Genomic DNA, 18,762 nt, shown 5'->3' with positions numbered 1-18,762 from the left:
ACGTATGACACACAGGGGGGAGGGGGAGCGTGTGAGTCATTGGAAGATGCAGAGGGGAGGGGAGCCAACAAAACTGAGAGGAGAAAAAAAAAAGAGTGGAAAGATAAAGTAGAATAGCAGAGGTTATATGTCTTGTTCTAGTGAAGCTGCAGGAAAATGTTTAGGGAAAAAGATGTGCTGTGATTTGCACTCTTAACATTTCTTCTGCATTTAACATCATCTCCCAGACTTCCTACAAGTCCTGTCTTTGACTTGGCACTGCTTGCTGAGAGTACATCTGCTCACAGCTAACAAACCACAGTAGCGCTCATGACGTGTGCAAATATTGTCCCAGCAAACTGCTAACATGAACATTTAATCTGTCGTTGCTGCCAAATCCAGGCGTTGCTGTTATCCTGCAAAGAAATGTCATAACTGAACTGAAAAGTAATGGTTTGCTGGGAAAAAACAGAGACAAACATCTGTATACTTCAGATGTGGATGACAGGCAGAAAATAACAGAACAAAGACGCGAAGAGGACGACAGATCTGAGCAAAGACAGCTGCACAAACGAGCTGCCTTGTCGGAGAACTTTAGAGATCTAATGATGGGGATTAAAGGAGACAGGAAGACAGGTAGACAGGTAACAAGAGCAGCAGCGCACGCTGGAGAGAGGACGTACATTTAAAAATAGTCGTGGATGTAATTAAAGATACAGCCAGTGCAGAAGGAGGCAGGCAGGGAGCCCGCTATGGGAGTGATTTGTCAAAACAGAATGGTTTTCATTGGCTGCTCCGCTTGTGTGTTCCATCTGGATGTCACATGACCTGCAGGCATGGTGGCACAGGGAAGAGGGAGCACACAGATACATGCACATGCAGGGGGAAAGAAATGTGCAGCTGATTTGTCCGCTTAAAAGGGAACCACAGCAGCAGAATTAGAGAATTGCACACTCTACAGCTGCAGCGAATAAATGAATCTCAGTACATCAAAAGCAAGCATGACAGGCTAAGTTGCACATATGACTTGCTTTGAAGCCGTGCTATGAGTTGTACGATTCTGTTTTAAAAAACACTCCATAATTTATTATTTGTAAGACATGCAACCTCAAACACAACCACAATAGAGACACATGTTGTAATTATCTAACAATGTTTAATGAACTTTTATTTAGTTAGATTAATTAGTTAACAGTATACAATTCAATTCACTGACACACTAGTGTCTTCACAAACATAAAATGGACTGTACAGCAGATGTACTGTATACTGGTAGCACTTTAGTGCAGTGGGCAAAAACACATGTCAAGTTCTGAGAATGAGCATATATAAAGTGAGTGTAGTTATACCCCTGTTTGCACAAGGGTGTGTGTGTGTGTGCTTGTGTGTGTGTGTGTGTGTGTTTGTGTTGAATGTAACAGTGGAGAAGGAGAACTGTAAATGTAACTATTAAGCGTGTGGGGTTTTGTTTTGTTATGTGTGTATGTTGTTCATGAATAGACAGTCCAGTCATATCAAACATTTACGACGGGGCTGTTGTGACGATCATCAACTTCCGTCTTCGGCGTGTTTCACAGCATCGGGGGAAATCTTCCCCTCAACTTCTTTCATCTGGTCGCCCAAGCGTGACACCTGCGGGGACAGTCGACCAAAGGCCACGGTGTTTATTGGGATAAATCAAAGGCAGATGGAATCAACAAAGCTTTCACTGAGTAAATGAGGACCCTGTTGCAACACAACATGAACCCTGGTTGTCAATCCAAAATGGCTGCCTTAGATCACACTGAAAGACACATCAAATGGCAGCTAATTTAGTGGTGTGGTGATTGAAGACAGCTTATATCAACATTCTGACAGTATTGCTAATTTAGGAACAAATTCTTACAATGAGACTGCTGTTATGACCCATTTCTCCTCTTGCATTCACATTGTAGGGCCACTATTCAAGATTCATCACACACTCTGACGTGCAATCAACTGTTGTATAGTGTATAAGTGCCTCAAACTGCAAATTGGTATCCAAGCGTACAAGAATTACATCATCTTAAAAGCCTTGTCTCAGGTGCTATTTGTTTGGCGACACCTGGGAGCTGCTTGATGTCCTCCTGGATTTCTATTCTTCATATGTTCACCATCGATCTATAAATACATCCTGATGTACACAGTGCATACTGTTGGTCTGTCCTCTACAGACAACATCTTTTGCATCTCTATCCATCCTGGAAGAGGGATCCCTCCCCATTAAAGGTGCCGTACAGACTGTAAAGCTCCTTGAGGCGTATTTGTGATATTAGGCTACATAAATAAAGCTGACTTGATTTGACTTTTATTGCATTGTATCTGGGCAAAGTGTTTTCTGCCTCCATCGTCTCTCTGCAGCTTTATGTCCTCGTGATGAACTGTGTTCAGGGTGTTTTTCCTAGTGTGTTTTAGGGAAGTGGGAAAAAAACCACTGACGCAGCACATCTTTATGTTTCAGACGTGCTGAGAAAGCCCTCACATTGTGCTTGTACACAATGTACTTCTAAACAGGAAAAAACTAAACCTGACCCATTAAAAACTACAGCCTGATACTTAGGTTTAAAGCCTATATTGATATTTGAGACTAAAAAAACAACAAACAGATAACACTGTCGAAAAAAATACATATTAAGAAAAAAAAAAATCAGCATAGAATCCCTTAAAATGGCTTCTTAAGGAGTGGTGACCAAGATACGTGTTGAGAAGTACACACAGCAAAAAAGAAACTGTATTGGTGACAATGTTTATATTAGAAAATATAAATATTTTTGGACTGCAGTTTCTTGTTATTAATGGGCAGGCATAATATATATGTTATTAGGCAAAATTTTCTGACAGTAGCCATCTGGTTGGGATGGACTTGACTGATCCAGGCCTGAGCACCAAAGTTATAAATACTCACTCTTACCTCTCACCAGTCGTAACGTGGACGGGTTTGGGGCTGACGGTGCCTGGGGGACTCGTGCCGATGGCCTGGTGGGGTCGTGGAGCTGGGAGGGGCAGTAAGGGCCAGCTGCTGGCCTCCTCCCCGTCGATCTCGGCCGTACTCAAGCGCCCGGCCAGTCGGGGGATTGTATCTTCCTGCCTCCCTCCTCCACTCCTCGTCAAACGCTGCAGCATCAGCTAGCGGGAGCAGAGGGAACGTTGTTAAGCCACACAAATAACATTAAGCCAGATAATATATTATATTCAAAGTTTAAGGGTAACTCCCATTTTTTTTAAAAAATCTAGACACTTTTATTCGCCGTTTTTGTGTCTAAGGAAATAATAGGAGCAACAATTTTTGAAATTGATCCAGTATCGAGCAATAGCTGCAACGTAATCTCCCGTAGCATTAGCACATCGTCTATGTATATCTACGACAAGTGCTTGTTTTTGCCACGGACAGGTTCAGATTTATATTCCAAGTGTCTGACAACATTTTGGAGAGGATCCTACAGAGATAGACCTTTTAGTACAAGAGTAAGATCTTTTTTGTTTAACCAGAAACAACCCTGAATGCGCCATCGTCAAGCCCACCAGACCCCATTTAAATAAACAGTCATTTTAGCATGTATCGTCAGCATGTTTTCACATGTAACTGGGTGAATCAGGGGTTTAATTCTACTTAACCAAAGTTGGTGATTGTTGGAACAATGGGAAGATGAACCAAGATATCTATAGTGAGTTTTATTTTGTTTTTGTGGACTTTGAGTTAAGTGCGTTCCATGATGATAAAAAATTTATTTATGTGGAGTCTGGCAAGTTTGACAATGGCAATTTTGGGGCTGCTTCTGGTTAAACAAAAAGGATCGTACTCATCAATAAAAAGGTTGACTTCTGCAGGGATCCTGTGCATAATGTTCTGAGACACTTAAAATATTAATCTGAGACTGTCAGTAGCAAAAACAAGCACTTTAAATGGACATATATTATAGCAGCCCTTTCGCTCAGTACCTCACCAGTTCAAAAAATGTTGTCTCTCTTAGTCACTCATACACAAAAACATGGGAAATTAGGGTCCAGGTTGTGTAATACTTAAGTAACCCTACAGTGGAATCCCCCCTCATTACCAGCTGTTATCGTTCTGACTCACTCTCATCCAGGTTAATGAAGTCTTGTCGTTCCTCGCGGTCTCCAGTGCGGCGATTTCGTGAACGCTCCATTATGTGTCCACGATCCCCAATGTGGTGGCCGATGGCAAGGCGCTCGACGCCGCTCTCACTGTCCCTCATTGACTGACGCGTCTCACGGATCTGAGGGGGAAAAGTGACACCCTGCATGAACTCTGACTGAAATGTTTAGATGACAACTATGATGTTTATACTGTACATGATCCATTTATTGTCACTACAATTACTGATGATTTCGCATGTTAATGAGGCCAGAACGCCACAGTCATGCCTGGACTAGCAAAGCATGACGGCCACATGTCGAGGAAAGTAATCAGGTCTACGTCTGTAGAACTAATCAGCACTCCCAACATGTACTGTAAGGATTCCAACAACTGTTAGCAGGTCACTCTCACCCCTCCAGGGCCTGTTCTCGTTGCACTGGTCTGCTGATAAACTTCAGGAGGTCCTGCGTCTGTAGAGGAGTAGGAGATCACTGTTGAGGAAGAAAACGTCTGACAGTTTGGTGAACCGGACATTCTTTCCTGCAAGAAGAAGATAATAAAAGTAAACAGAAGATGAGTTGGAGTACTGTTCAGACACAGGTTTCATTCATGAGGGTTAAAACTTCCTGTTTATTTGAAATTGGCTGACAAAACTACTCACCATGTTTCCCATCATTTCTCCCATCATGCCAAACATATCCATGAAGCCTCCACCCTGCAAAAATAAATGAAAAGAGAAATATTAAATTCCCATTTGATGAAACATCAAGTTTAAACAGAGTGGTACGCCTCTAAAACAGCAGCGTTCATTGTCAGTTTAGTGCCACTAGGGTCATCCTTTGAGCCCCACAACCATATTTTCAGAGCAAAAACATACATGAAACATATATTTTTTGTGGTTAAGAAACAATTAGCGTAATCATATTCTTAAATGGAAAATTGAATAGAATATATTGTTTATGTCCACCCCTCACCAAACACAAAAAATGTGAGGGAGTAATCAAGACACATAAAAAGCAAACAGTTTACAAAAAAACATCTCATGTCAGTGTCTGTCTGTGGCGTTACTCTCATCAGTTACTTTGTAGTACTGATACTGACGGCACAAAATCAAAAATGAGTGTTTTGTCCAGGGATCAATAGTAATTCTGTTAATAACACGAAACAAAAAAAGACAGGGAAAGATTCAAATACATATTGGGCGCTCGTCTTTTATCACCTCACTGTCCATGTAGCTTTGGCCATATAGTGTATCAACATACACTCTGTTAGTAAATGTGTAATAAGTAGGTCATAGTCGCAGCTACTCACCATTCCCATCATGCCAAAGGGAGCCAGCGGACCAGCCTAGAAGAAAATGCACACCTTAAAGTCAAAAGCTCAAAGAAAAAACAACAGATAAACTGATGTGGGTATCACACATGAGTAGAGTCCACCAACATGGCGGACAGTTACCTGTCTGCGTGGTGGACGAGGTGGTTGTATCTGGGGGGTGAGAGCGAAGGGATCCATGCCAAATGGTCCAAACATGAGCCTCATCTGCTGCCTGTGGGCTGCAAATGGATCCCTGGAAGAAATCACAGATAAAACTTAAACTTTCATTTCCAAGGACTTTGTGTAAATTGACTGGGTGTAGCTGAGTGACTGGTTCACGTATAGCATGTGAGTGCAAGCTTTAAATAATATGCAGGGGTAACCAATCTCAATGTTTTTTTGGTCGCAGTTGAAATATTATGAAGTAGTTTTGAAAACTGAGTATGGAAAACTGGCATACAATCAGGGTTAGAAATGAATTTTGAGGCTGGTGAGTTCCACAATTAAGCCCCCCACGCAACAGACTGCCACTCTTTTTTGGCTGGTGAGTAAAGTGAATCTAGCAGCCACTTGCATATTTTACCTGCATTTGCCTGGTGGCTGGTGCTAATTTCCAACCCTCCATTCGGTGCCTCGTGAGAAATGTTATCTTTTTTCTCCTTGCTTTAGAAAATATTCACAGATTTCACTTGTTTTAATTCAATCATTTATAGACTGTCTTTTACTTTTAAACATTATATATGACAGTTTGTTTTGAGAAAATATTTTAGATTGAGAATTTGTAGGTCTTTTTAAAACAAGTGTGTCTATCTTCCTCAAATTAACGCATCAAAACAAGTCAAAGCCAAAACTCTGGTTTTGTATCAGCGCCAATATCGAACATTTTCACTGTCACTTAACCTGAGATATAACTTGCTTGTAACCATTTTTCTGAACCTCCTCTTGTTGATAACCCAGTTTCACAAGATGTTATGGGCCCAGCAAGTGATGAGTGATAGAGTCTAAAACTGAAACTAACAACTGTTTTCAATTTTGATAATAGTCTGTAAAAGATGTCTGGAACAGCAAGTTCCCAGATCCCTACAATATTCACTTTACACTTATACTAGACTGACTAAAGCAAGAAAACCTCACAATAAAGAGGCTGGAACCAGAGAATATTTGACAAATTTTACTCGACAATTGACTTTCACAAGTCTTTCACATTGACTTTCACAAGTCTGTCTTGAGAGATTAATTAAGGGTTAACTCTTTTCATTTGTGTGTGCATGCATTTCTATATTTGTTTTGGTTTCAACAGGATGTAAGGAGCTCAAAAAGAAGCTGCAACTATTAGCGGATTATTCCATTAGTCGACTCAAACTTGAGACAGACACCTCTGCTGCCAAATAATCGGTTTTTAAGCAAAAAATGCCAAATATTTGCAGTTTCCGGCTTCTCATATGTGAGGATTTGATGCTTTACTTTGTCACAGTTGATAGTAGACCAAATGTTATTTTTAATTTTGGACTGTGGGTCGGACGAAGAAGACATATCAAGCTGCCCTTCAAGAAATTTTTCACTATTTTCTGAAAATTTTAAGACAAATGGATGAATCGAGAAAATAATAGGTGGATAATCGGCAATGAAAATAATTATTTCGTTGCAGCCATAGACTTTATAACAACAGCAATATGTTTATGGCCTCTGGCTGGCTTTTTATGTTGTTTTGACTTAATAAAAAGTGCTGTGTGACAGGTGGGGAATATGCTAGGGGGGCACAGGACTCCCAAACAGGGCCACCAAAGTCTCAGAAGGATTGCCTTCTTTAAAACTAATAATATGGAGGGATAAAAACATAAGCATCTGCAATAGAATCAAAGCTATTCAGCTTCAGACTTTACACAGAGCTCACATATTCCCTTCACAGCGGTATAAGTTTGATGCTGACAGTTATGGCAAGTTTTCAGCCATTAATCTAGAAGGTGATTGAATTGACATGCTACTTGGGATTCCAAATAGCTTCATTATTGATTTATATAAAGGGAAGCTCTGTAAAATGCTACCATTCTGTGCAATGTACATACTTCTGAGTTAGATAACTAAGTCACTAAAACACAGTTGCATAGTACTTAACTATAATTCTTAATATTGCCTGACATGTATGCTGCTTTCTGAACACAATGTATTTCACAGAACATGGGAGCCATTTATGTCCTATTTTGGATTGGGCATCTCCGCTATTCTTAGGAGAGTAAGAGCTGGAAAAAGAAACAGACAACAGCCAAAAAAGACAATGGTAATCTATTAAGTGGGATGTAGATTTTGGATTCTGCCAGCCACAGTGACAGGTGGACAAAAAAGTTAAATTCCAACATTGCAAGAGGGTTTATGTTTCCTTTACACTATACAGTACCTGAGTCTCTCTCCTGAATATATTTTTATCTGTGAGCCAACTTGAGTTGTTTTGTCTAGATGCTTTGCTCTGTCGCTAGTTGTGAGTTTTGCACTGGATAATCAATATCTATCTATATATATTGTCTATAAGGCTTTTGTGTGTTAGTGCATAAAGTCTATGAAGGGATCCACAGTTTCACAATTGGTCAGCCCCTTCAAATCAGTTCCTTTTTCATGCAAATTAAGGTATATTTAATTAACAAAGCGTAGGATGGTGAGCACTTTTTTCAGCTTTAATGCATTTGTCTGTGCAGCTAACGTGATGTAAAGATGTGCTGCTAGCTAGACTATTGCATCAATTAACAACTGCCATCAATTAGCTTATTCTCAAAGTTAATTGGGAAATAACGGGAAGTTGTAGGAGTGGTGATAATTGGCCATTTTAGCCACTGATTGGTAGCCCAAGTGCTGCTGAGCTCTGACAGCTTTTTTGTTATTGTCTATCCAATATGGTGGACCACTGTAGGCCCCCACAGCTGGCTGGAGTAACGTGAGGTACCTGCTTAAGGCACAGTGAAAAAATACCACATAGCGTGCCAAGATGTGCATTTTACACCTCTTTGCAAAACACAAAGTGATATCGGCGTCCAAACAAAATATAATCAATGTCCATACTTACATCATGTAGGGGTCGTCATCAACGTCATTCAAGAACCGAAACATGCTAGGTGATTTAACTCAGCTGGCTGATGCTAGCCAGCTAGCTAGGTAAACAGTCGTGTTTTTCAAGGATAAAATGAAATGACGGACTTAAATTCTTACAGGCTGAAATGGAGGACCTTTAATAGCCTCAGTCTGCGGAACACTAAATCACAACTGCTGTTTATCAAAGCGAGAGACGGCTCAGAGTCTCAGTAGATAGTAAATTCCAGAAACCTGGACCAAACATGAAAACGGAAGTCAGTCCTCTGACAAAGAGAAGCAACACAAGCATCAAGTTAGCATCAGAGCTAACATCCGTCACTTCCGGTCTCGGTATTCTTAAAAATAAAGTATTTCCTCAGGGGATTTCCGGACTTATTTTTATAACTTCACGAGTTATAATATTCCTAAATACATTTCTAAAATGTTATAAAACAAAATATAATAAAAACATTACATTTAACAAATGTATCACACCACAATTAACTTACTTAGAGCTACTTGGCTCAGATCCATTCAAGTCTCCCAGTAATTCATGACAGTGTGACAGGGATCCAGCATGCAGGCTGAAAGCTGTGGTTGAGAAACAGACACTGAACAAACTGTTATCCATTATGGATAATCCTGACCACACTCTCCACCACCTGTTGGACAGACAGAGGAGCTCTTTCTCCAAAACACTGGTTCTGCTTCACTGTCACAAGGACAGATACAGAAAATCTTTCCTGCCCTAAGCAATAATCCTGTACAACACCTCACCACTGTCAGACAGAGAAATAACATCTGTATGGTTAAACTAAACTTCACTTTATTTTGCTCTTCAATAACCATGCACATCTTTATCTCCTACTTTACCTAATTGCATTCTTAAAATTAAAACTTAAACAAATTTGCACACTTGTTTTATGTAGTATGTTATCTCATGAATATATATTATTTTTTGGTATTTTTTAGTACTTAGTATTTTTCATTTTATTCTATCACAGTGTATTATGATATGGTATGTTCTTTATATTTTACATTCTATAGATATTCTAGTGTGACATTTGTGTCACTTTGTTTTTACCGTTTCAGTGTAATGCCTTAATAGCCTGCTAATGTAATGAAAGAATTTTCCAACTTGGAATCAATAAAGTACAGGAGGCAGGATTACCAAGTCCTAAAGTGGACAACTGCCCCATGGCCCCTGAACCTCAGAGGGTCAGCTCCAGCTCAAGGCCGTAGCCATGGAGCCAACAAGTAGAGCAATATAGTCCACTGTACAAATATGCAATAAATGAAAGACTACAGATGTCTATACGAATAACACATGCAGTGCAACATAAATGGCTGACACTATGTCACAAATATGACATAATGAGGACATTAACATTAGTTGAATAAGCCTTAAAGCAGTGTTTTGTTACAGTACAGCACCACTTACACAAACCACACGTAGAACTGCAGTAAACTGTAATACTAGAACCACTAGTAATAATGCCAATTTGTACATGTGTTTATGATTATGTTTAGCCAAAATTTGCTAGTTGCCTGTCATAGAATAGTATTCTTTTTTTTTATTTCTTTTTATGAAAATCATTATATTGCAATTATAATATATTGATAGTTATAAGTACATAATAATGACGACCCTGCTCCAGTTTCACTGTGTAATATTTAGTTTGTGATCATCTGGTTGATTTCAAATTTGTTTAATTACACTGGATGTGCCATTAAAGCACATAATCAGAAATTCTATTGGCTGAGTGTGTTGACACAGACAAGGAGTTATACTTTTGTTCTTAGTATCTCTTGGCATATTTACTGTGTATGTACACCATGCAGAAAACAATTACAAAAACATACATACATACACAGATAGAGACTTGCATCTACCCAATGATAACAAGCTGAACAAATAAAAGTAGAATTAAAACTGCAGCAAATGTGCATGTAATAAAACACTATTTGAGGGTCCTTTAACGTCCAACAACACAAACATTAGGGCAAAGGTCAGCTTATTATCAGGAAGAGACACGCTGATCTTTCTCTGAGGAATGTAAGATTGTCATGCAGACAAATAGTATATTTAACTTACAAATATACTCAGTACTCAACTCTACTCACTGATAGTGTCATAGATGATAATAATAATAATAATGATAATAATAAAAAACCTTATTTATATAGCACTTTTAAAAAACAAGTTTACAAAGTGCTTGACAGACATAAAATCAAGGTACAAAGTGCAGTTACAAGACTGGAATAAGTTAAATGCAGCTAAAATGGGCACAAAGAAAAGAGACAAAGAATAAACATTTCAGAATCAGCAAAAATCTGTTAAAAGCCATTTTATAAACATTAGTTTTAAACAAGTTTTAAAAGAGGACACTGAAGGGACTTCATTAGAAACTACCAAATCTTAAAAAGAAACTAATCAGATCCATCTTAACCAGCTACAACATAAAATACTACTTAAAAATTAATCTATCAATAACAATAATACAAGATAACATAGCTCTAGGGGCCTGTTTTCTGCACCATCAGTACTTTTACTGTTTTGCTTTACTGTCTGCTGTGAGCGCTTCTGTCCACCAGGCGGCGGTGTTTCTATTCCACAGCTGTGTCTGCGGCTCATCTGGTCTGCGCCTGCGCACAAAGTAATTCGACCCTCAAACCCGGATGTAACCAACGCCTAACCTGTCCGAAGAAAAACGGTGAGTAGAGTTTTAAAAAACAGTCTAAAATAACTATTTATAGTTAATTACACTGTGGGACACATGTAGGAAAGTCTCCTTAACAATACGAAGTTTCTACCGAGAAAAACCGTTTGTTAATTTGTTCATAAATTGCCGGAGTGGTGAAGTTTCCGAGCCACCAAGCTTGATTTAGTGTTGGCTAACATCAATCTGGTTCATGAAGTTGTTGTCAGTTATCACCGCTGGATGTGCGATTATTTTCTTGTGTTTGTCGTTAAACATTAAGCTGTCACTAGTTTAGTAAGTTAGCTAACTGAGGCAACTGTTTGACAGCTGGCACACGCTGTAACGTTTAATTTTCTCACTTAATACAATCACTTAATTGCCACAATCAGGCTCAGCTTTAACTGCTCGGTTTGTGTGTTGGTCATTGTGTCTACTTTTCAAGTGATTGTTAAAAGTTACAGCAGTTTTCAGCCCTCAGTTTATCCGATGAGCTGCTTTTTTAGCGGAAGTGTTGGGCAGTATCCGCTTCTAAATTACATCGGGCTAATAGGCCGTCGTTTTTTTCTTTAACATCTTTGGTATGTTACCCACGCGGAAGTGATTCACTGTCATCAATAAGCTTTGCACACACATGTAGTAACAAGTATAGCACGGATGATGGCAAGAGTTACTATATTTCTTTGCCAGCGGTGATATTTCTCTTTACTTCCCCCTTAAAACACCACTGAATGATAATACTAACATCAGGAGTACAGCAAAACTTTATAACTGACATTTACTAGTTGTACACGTTATAATTTAGCTTTTTAGCTATAGGACATAATCAGTGAAATTACACAACTGAAGCAGATGAACTGTCTTGTTTTATATTAATATTAGCTCTTTGAGCTTCAGCACATCTTAATGTAATAAAATCTCAATTAAGAGTCACATTATAGTCTGAGAGTCTTTCAATTGACAGGTCACACAATATGAAGGCTGGAATCTTTCTGAGATCTTTCTCTCCTGTACTGTCAGATATTTCCATCATTTTGCCCTCACTATTTATGTCAATGAGAGTAGACTAGTAATAGTAGTAGTAGAGAAAAGGTTTGTATATGACAGTACAGTTCAACAGCACTACAAACTGCATCCTCTAAAATGACCTTAGAGTGAAATTAACATCTCTCTAAAACCATTTCAAGAAGAACCTAACTTTATAACCTTCATTAAAGGTAGGTTTTATTGCAGGGTTGCTATATTAGACTGCATTAGTTTTGGCCAGGTATCCCTAATAAAATGGCAACCGAGATTGGGCTCATTATTTTAATGTAAGTACACTGAAAAATATTTTGTAATTTAGATGTCAAATCTAGTGGATTTAAAAAATACAATATTTAATATGTAAGAAGCGTTGTATTGTTGTGGCTGGTCTTGATGGAGGGTATTTTTAGTATGTTACTTACAAAGTAGGTAACAGTATGTAAGCATTAATAGCTTAACATATTCAAGGTTTCAAAAGTGAAAGTATTCAGTGCAAACAATGGCTCATGTGAGTTTCACACTACCATGTATTATATAATAGCGGTGCGCACGTATGTGAGAAGCAATGAAATGTTAAACTACTTAAAATACTGCGGTGCGGTTCAATCTTTTTGTTGTACTGACGCTATATGAAGTTATAATTTCTGTTATATGTTAAATCTCTATCTGCTCTCGCTTCTGGATAATTGTAGTGGCGTAAAATTACTCAGTAGGTAACAGAACCACCTGTTTCTGAGTGGTGTATTATATTATTTGGTTATTATTACTGATGCGTTGCTGTGCAAGCAGCATTTTAATGTTGTAGCTGGTTAAGTTAGAGCTATTTTTAAGTACTTCAAACACTGTGGTGCAGTTTGATCTTCTTATTGTATTAATGCATCAAACTTTATGACGTTATAATATGTGTTATATGTTAAATCAATCTGCTCTTGCCTCAGGATCATTTTAGTGGCGTAGAAGTAGTCATCTGGTAGCAAAACCACTTGTTCCTGAGTGGTGTATTATATTATTTGGTTATTATCACTGATGCGTTGCTGTGCAAGCAGCATTTTAATGTTGTAGCTGGTTAAGTTAGAGCTAATTTTAGCTAGTAACCAACTTGTAACTATATATGTTGAATAAATGTGTTATAAAATGACAAAAAAAATCAATGCTCAAGTAAAGCACAAGTGCCTCAAAATTGTATTTAAGAACAGTACTTAAATCAATGTACTTTTCAGCACTGTGCCACACAAAATGGGTGCAAATAGTGATATTTATAGTAGCTCTTTGTCAGACTGTCACTCATAACGGTGCCCGGCCTGTCGATGTAAATGTGTGGTTACTTCCTCCATCTGCGTCTGACTGTGCACTGTCTCTAACTGTCTGCTACACTGTGCTGCATTTGCCAACCCTCTTTTGATGTCTTCTGTTTTCTCTTCCTCCCCGCAGATGCAAACTATAAAATGTGTAGTGGTAGGGGACGGTGCAGTAGGAAAGACCTGCTTACTGATCTCCTACACAACCAACAAGTTCCCCTCAGAATATGTGCCTACGGTAAGATTTATTAATACAGGTCATTTTGACAAGTACTGTAAGTCATAAACACACTGACTACTCTTCCCTTTTAATAACTATTTACAGCAGAAATACAATGCAGTCAAACATGCTGCATTTTATATTTGTCAAATAATTTTTTTTTTGTGTGTGCACGCAAAGGTTTTTGACAATTATGCAGTGACAGTGATGATTGGAGGAGAGCCCTATACACTCGGCCTATTTGACACAGCAGGTAACATGAATGTGTTTGAAGTTTTCTGTTTTTTCTTTCTGTGTATCTGTCACTATAAAACTGTTTGAAATAATTTACCTGTTTGTCTTGTGACTGTCGCTTACAGGTCAGGAGGATTATGACAGGCTGCGTCCTCTCAGCTACCCACAGACAGACGTGTTCCTCGTATGTTTCTCCGTCGTCTCCCCCTCATCATTTGAAAACGTCAAAGAGAAGGTGAGTTTTTAAAGGTCCAGTGTGTAGGATTTAGGGGGACATATCGGCAGAAGTGGAATATAATATTCAACAGTTATTTTCTTTAGAAACTAAGAATTGTTGTGTTTACATCACTTTAGAATAAGCTGTTAATATTTACAGAAGGAACGGGTTTTCTTTCATGGAGTCCCCCATGTTGTCTTACAGTAGTCCAGAACGGACAAACAAAACACTGGCTCTAGAGGCCATTTGCGCTCTTGCATCGGCCACTGCAGTTCTCCTACACACATGGCACTCACGAGAAGTTTCAGTGGGTTGCATTCTGCAGCCTCACCACTATGCAAATAAATCCTACACTCAAGACCTTTAAATCTTTTTGTCCACTGACTGGGGAAAACCATGACTTTGACTTTTGATGTTAAACGTTATGTTCAGGCGCTGGAATTTGTTTGACAGACATGTAGGGGTCAGGATTATTTTTTATCATTGATTAGCAGATTATTTAGCAGATTATTTTCTCAGTCATTGGTTTAATCGTTAGGTATATAAAATGCCAGAAGATAATGAAAAAAGCCCAAGTGGTAAAGTTTAAATCGTCACGTTGAAAATGTTGGAACAAGGGAAAGTTTGGCATTTCTGCTCAGTAGAATATTTTAACTTTAAAACATTATCAAAATAACTAGAAAAATTTTAAACTAATCTTTTCAGCTCAACAGATTGTGTGAGGATTGTGTTGAATTTTATGATAACAGGTTAAAGGAAATGTGTTTTTTGCACTGTGAATAAGTTGACCTTGTTTACTGATCTCCAACCAACAAGTTCCCCTCAGAATATGCGCCCACAGTAATAATGAAACAAGCCCATCAAAATGTCCTCATTTCCTAAGGTGACATCATCACATGTCGTTTTGTTCAACCAACAGTCAAAAACCCCAAAATAAGAAGTTGACCTTAGTCCAATCTATCCCCAGCATCTCCTTAAGCATGTTTTTGTCTGCTTGTTGTTGTTCATTTTTAATTGTTTGCCTGTTTATTTATTGGTTTTGATGTTTTTTTTTAGTGTTCTTTTTTTTGTGTGTGTGCTTCTGTACTTGCAAAAATATCCGAAGGAGCAATGATGACAATGGTCTATTGTGTACAAACAATCGTGTATGATGTCTTTTTTCCCTCAATAACTCTTGAAAAACTATTAGTGCACAAACATAGTGACACTAGAGCAGATACAATTTACAGTACAGCAGATTTCTTACAGTACTGATGCTAAAAAAAGATCATTTTATGATTTCTGACATTGAGAAATACAAAAAGCTCTTTTCCTTTAACAAAAAACCCACAATTCTCAAATATATGGGCTAAATACAAACTGTAAATTGAACAAGTACTTTAGAGTTAAAAGATTTGAAACTACATGAATTGATCTCTCTGTCTGATTAAAAGTGAATGAGTCGGCTGGGTCTTGTCATTGTGAGTAGGTGCTCTAATTTTTCTCTGTTACAGTGTCTCTTTTTTGTTTATATTGTGCGGTTGTTTGGCTGTAACTTTGTGTGTGTTGCTGTCTTGGCCAGGTCTCCCTTGTAAAAGAGATTGATCTCAACAGGACTTCCCTGGTTAAATATGGGTTAAATAAGTAAATGAAACATAAGTAAAATAGTCTAAAATCGGCAAAATGTTGCACAAAGTACACAAGACTATCTGATCATTCAGTGCCAGCTTTTAGTACTTGAGAGTTTATTACTCATAACACACATTTTGTTAGGAACCAAAAAATGATTGGTACCTGGTCCTCGACATGACCAGGAAGGAATAAAAAGTGAATTTAATGTTTATATCTTTTTTTTTTAATCCCTCAGTGGGTCCCTGAGATTTCTCACCACTGCCCACGCACACCCTTCCTGTTAGTGGGAACACAGGTGGATCTGCGGGAAGACAGCAACACGATCGAGAAGCTGGCGAAGAACAAACAGCGCCCCCTAAATCCTGAGAGCGGAGAGAAGCTGGCTCGTGAGCTCAAGGCTGTCAAATACGTGGAGTGCTCTGCTCTGACACAGGTTGTTGAATTTCTATCACACTTTTAAACTAAGCGCAATGATGGCAAAGTATTCTAACTTTTGATAAAGTGAACTGAATAACTGTGATTTTATGTTGAAGAACGTGAAAGAAAACATATAATGAAAAAGAAAAGTGAAATAACAGTGATAATTAGTCATGTGACTCATGTATATTTAGCACACCCATGAGTGCTCATCTGATTCTGTTGAGCCAACCTGAAGAAGCGTTGTTCGCTCTTAATAAAATCACAGTAATTCAGTTGTGGTGGTTTATGTTGATGATTTTATCTGAGATGTTCCTGCGGCCGAGCAGCACCTGATCCTCGAGACTGGCTGTACAAAAGGGAGTTCTGTTTACTTATTCTAATTTTTGCTCTCTGTCTTTTTTTCTGTTCTCTGCAACCAGCGAGGGCTTAAGAACGTGTTTGACGAGGCCATCCTGGCTGCCCTGGAGCCTCCCGAGACCAAAACCAAGAGAAAGTGCGTCCTACTATAGATGAACAACGACAGCGAGAGATGTAACAGTGTGAGAAATAGGTGGGGTGAATCAAAACATCAGAAAGATCAATGGCTATTATGAAAAAAAAAGGACAAAACAAAAGGGGAAAGGAGGTACAGTGCCATTGAGACTTATTTTAAAACGTGTACACTGATTGTGCCTTCAAAATAAACTTTGAAAGAGGCTGAGGGAGCAAAACCTCAGCATGCAGTAAGTGTCACCTATCTCTGAAAGCTTTTAGAAATGGCAGTGTTCTCTCAAATATTCAGGTGGGGCGGGCCCCCCCTGCCTGTCACTGTTGCTCCATTTTTTTAAAGAAAGATTCTTTTATATAGTTGCCTTTGACCTCCTCTGTGTTTTACTTATTGTGGCCTGTTGGGGCATTTAAACCCAGTGTAGGGAAATCTAAATGGGGAAACACTCTTAACATTAAGTTTTTTTAATGAACTTCACTGAGTACATTCAAAGGGGCGACTTAATGTTAAGTGGTACTCTGTTTGCGTTCTTTTCTGACCCTTTTGGATTGAATAACGAAAGCACAAGAGATTGTCACTCCAAACAAAGATAGACATCTGTAATTCTTCCAGTTCTCAGAGACTTCTGGGAAGGCCACGTGCATTTTCACCAGTTTCTTTTCTTTTTCCTGTTATTCTTCGATGTACATTGCTTTAATTCTGTGACTCTGTTTTGGGGAAAAAAATTAGCAGTTATTCATTTTGAAACTTGAGTTTTTATTTTATCAAGATTTTTTTTTATTGCTAGACTACCAACTTTGAGCAATTGATAATATAACAAATTAAGTTGTAATATTTTGAATAGGTCTTAATCTTGCTAGAGATTGAGATGATAACATTTTGCTAGTAAATTTCTGGGTGTTTGTAATCACAGGATATTTTTAATAAAATGGTTTAATGACATGGACAGTAGCTGTTGTTGTGTATGTTTCAGGGACACTGAGCAGCACGGATCAGTTTGGTACACTTTTTTCTGTCTCCACTGTGAAAAATTGTGGATGGTACCAATGGAACAGTTCCGTACCGTCCCCATTTTTGGTCCCCCCTCTGTTGGGGTACCTAGCACACAGATCTGGTACTAAAAGGTGGAGCTGTGAACACTGCAGTCTGTTGATTGGTCAGTAGAGGATGGTCACTCTGCTCAGGGCTGAGTTGTGGCTGGTTTAATGTAACCGCTGTTCATACTGTGGAGAGTTTTATTAGACCGTAACTATAAAATGAAAGGATGTTTTGCTGCCTCTTGCAGCAGCTGGAGTCAAAATAACCTTATTCACTGGGCCGACTGCCACTGACTTTTAAGGTGGAACGTTTACTTGTAACATTACACAATGCATGAGGTGAAGACACACCTTAAATATATTCCACATGACAACTTTGACCATCACTTTAGTTTTAACATGACAACCACTTTTAGGAATGAGTGGATTTTATTAATTTCAGCCGGGATATGTGACAGAATATATTCTAATCCTCACTTGCAGCATCGTTCCTGTGGGCTCCAGCAACACTAAACCCCTGAGCTTGCCTGAGAAGGACTAAATGCACAAACCCACTATTTTTAAATAACCCATGGAGAGAGACTCTCACTGCAGCCTGTTTTATTTTGTTCTGAAAATGTCGGCGTGCAGCCTCGTTCTGTGGGCGATAAACGAGGGGCAGACTTACATCTGTGTCACAGCTGATGAGGAAATACAGTGAGTGCTGGACGGAGCAGTGAGTGACAACAACCCCGCCCACATTTAACAGTACTGTTTGCAGTGGAAGCACTAGGGTCTAGGTACCATGTCTGAAGGGTTACTTTTGGTACCATACTAAAAGTGTTTGGTGGAAACGGGGCTTTAGTTTGTCTCAGTTTTGACTCGTGTTTCTGTTCCTTTTCTGGAGATCCACAGTACTCACATGAGGCAGGAAAAAGTTGAACGAGGTTTACTGAGAATACAAAAAAAAGGCAGGCCAAGTCCTTCTATATTACATCTTGTATGGTCCACCATCAACTCATGTCCTATCTATATATTTTCTTATGTATTAACCATTATTATAC

At 38.7% G+C, this 18,762-nt stretch overlaps 2 protein-coding genes across 2 annotated transcripts; one reads left to right on the top strand and one right to left on the bottom strand.

Annotated features, from left to right (window-relative positions):
• Positions 1–1,115: 1,115 nt before the first annotated feature.
• On the bottom strand, positions 1,116–8,779 carry mlf2 (myeloid leukemia factor 2). Its single transcript, XM_033639949.2, has 8 exons — positions 8,466–8,779; positions 5,552–5,663; positions 5,408–5,443; positions 4,758–4,811; positions 4,508–4,636; positions 4,076–4,235; positions 2,909–3,123; positions 1,116–1,611 (listed from the first exon to the last, which is right to left on the bottom strand). Exons 1-7 carry the CDS (start codon positions 8,507–8,509, stop codon positions 2,912–2,914), a joined length of 747 nt encoding a protein of 248 aa, XP_033495840.1. The 5' UTR covers positions 8,510–8,779; the 3' UTR covers positions 1,116–1,611; positions 2,909–2,911.
• A 2,306-nt stretch (positions 8,780–11,085) lies between these two features.
• Positions 11,086–17,630, top strand: cdc42l (cell division cycle 42, like). Its single transcript, XM_033641669.2, has 6 exons — positions 11,086–11,184; positions 13,627–13,731; positions 13,894–13,966; positions 14,073–14,182; positions 16,011–16,208; positions 16,615–17,630. The coding sequence occupies exons 2-6, from the start codon at positions 13,627–13,629 to the stop codon at positions 16,702–16,704; spliced, it is 576 nt and encodes a 191-aa protein (XP_033497560.1). The 5' UTR covers positions 11,086–11,184; the 3' UTR covers positions 16,705–17,630.
• Positions 17,631–18,762: the final 1,132 nt, after the last annotated feature.

The sequence above is a fragment of the Epinephelus lanceolatus genome, chromosome 10, assembly GCF_041903045.1.
Source record: "Epinephelus lanceolatus isolate andai-2023 chromosome 10, ASM4190304v1, whole genome shotgun sequence".
Classification (NCBI taxonomy): Eukaryota; Metazoa; Chordata; class Actinopteri; order Perciformes; family Serranidae; genus Epinephelus; species Epinephelus lanceolatus.
This window is presented reverse-complemented; position numbering and strand designations above follow the sequence as displayed.

What these genes read in the sequence shown, in the direction of transcription:
- mlf2 (XM_033639949.2), bottom strand. Translation starts at nt 8,509, where the DNA reads ATGTTTCGGTTCTTGAATGACGTTGATGACGACCCCTACATGAT. An exon ending in CTCGTCCACCACGCAGACAG is followed by an intron (nt 5,444 to 5,551) that starts GTAACTGTCCGC and finishes ATTTTCTTCTAG; the next exon opens with GCTGGTCCGCTGGCTCCCTT. An exon ending in CCTTTGGCATGATGGGAATG is followed by an intron (nt 4,812 to 5,407) that starts GTGAGTAGCTGC and finishes TTATTTTTGCAG; the next exon opens with GGTGGAGGCTTCATGGATAT.
- cdc42l (XM_033641669.2), top strand. Translation starts at nt 13,627, where the DNA reads ATGCAAACTATAAAATGTGTAGTGGTAGGGGACGGTGCAGTAGGAAAG. An exon ending in CCTCAGAATATGTGCCTACG is followed by an intron (nt 13,732 to 13,893) that starts GTAAGATTTATT and finishes GTGCACGCAAAG; the next exon opens with GTTTTTGACAATTATGCAGT. An exon ending in CGGCCTATTTGACACAGCAG is followed by an intron (nt 13,967 to 14,072) that starts GTAACATGAATG and finishes TGTCGCTTACAG; the next exon opens with GTCAGGAGGATTATGACAGG.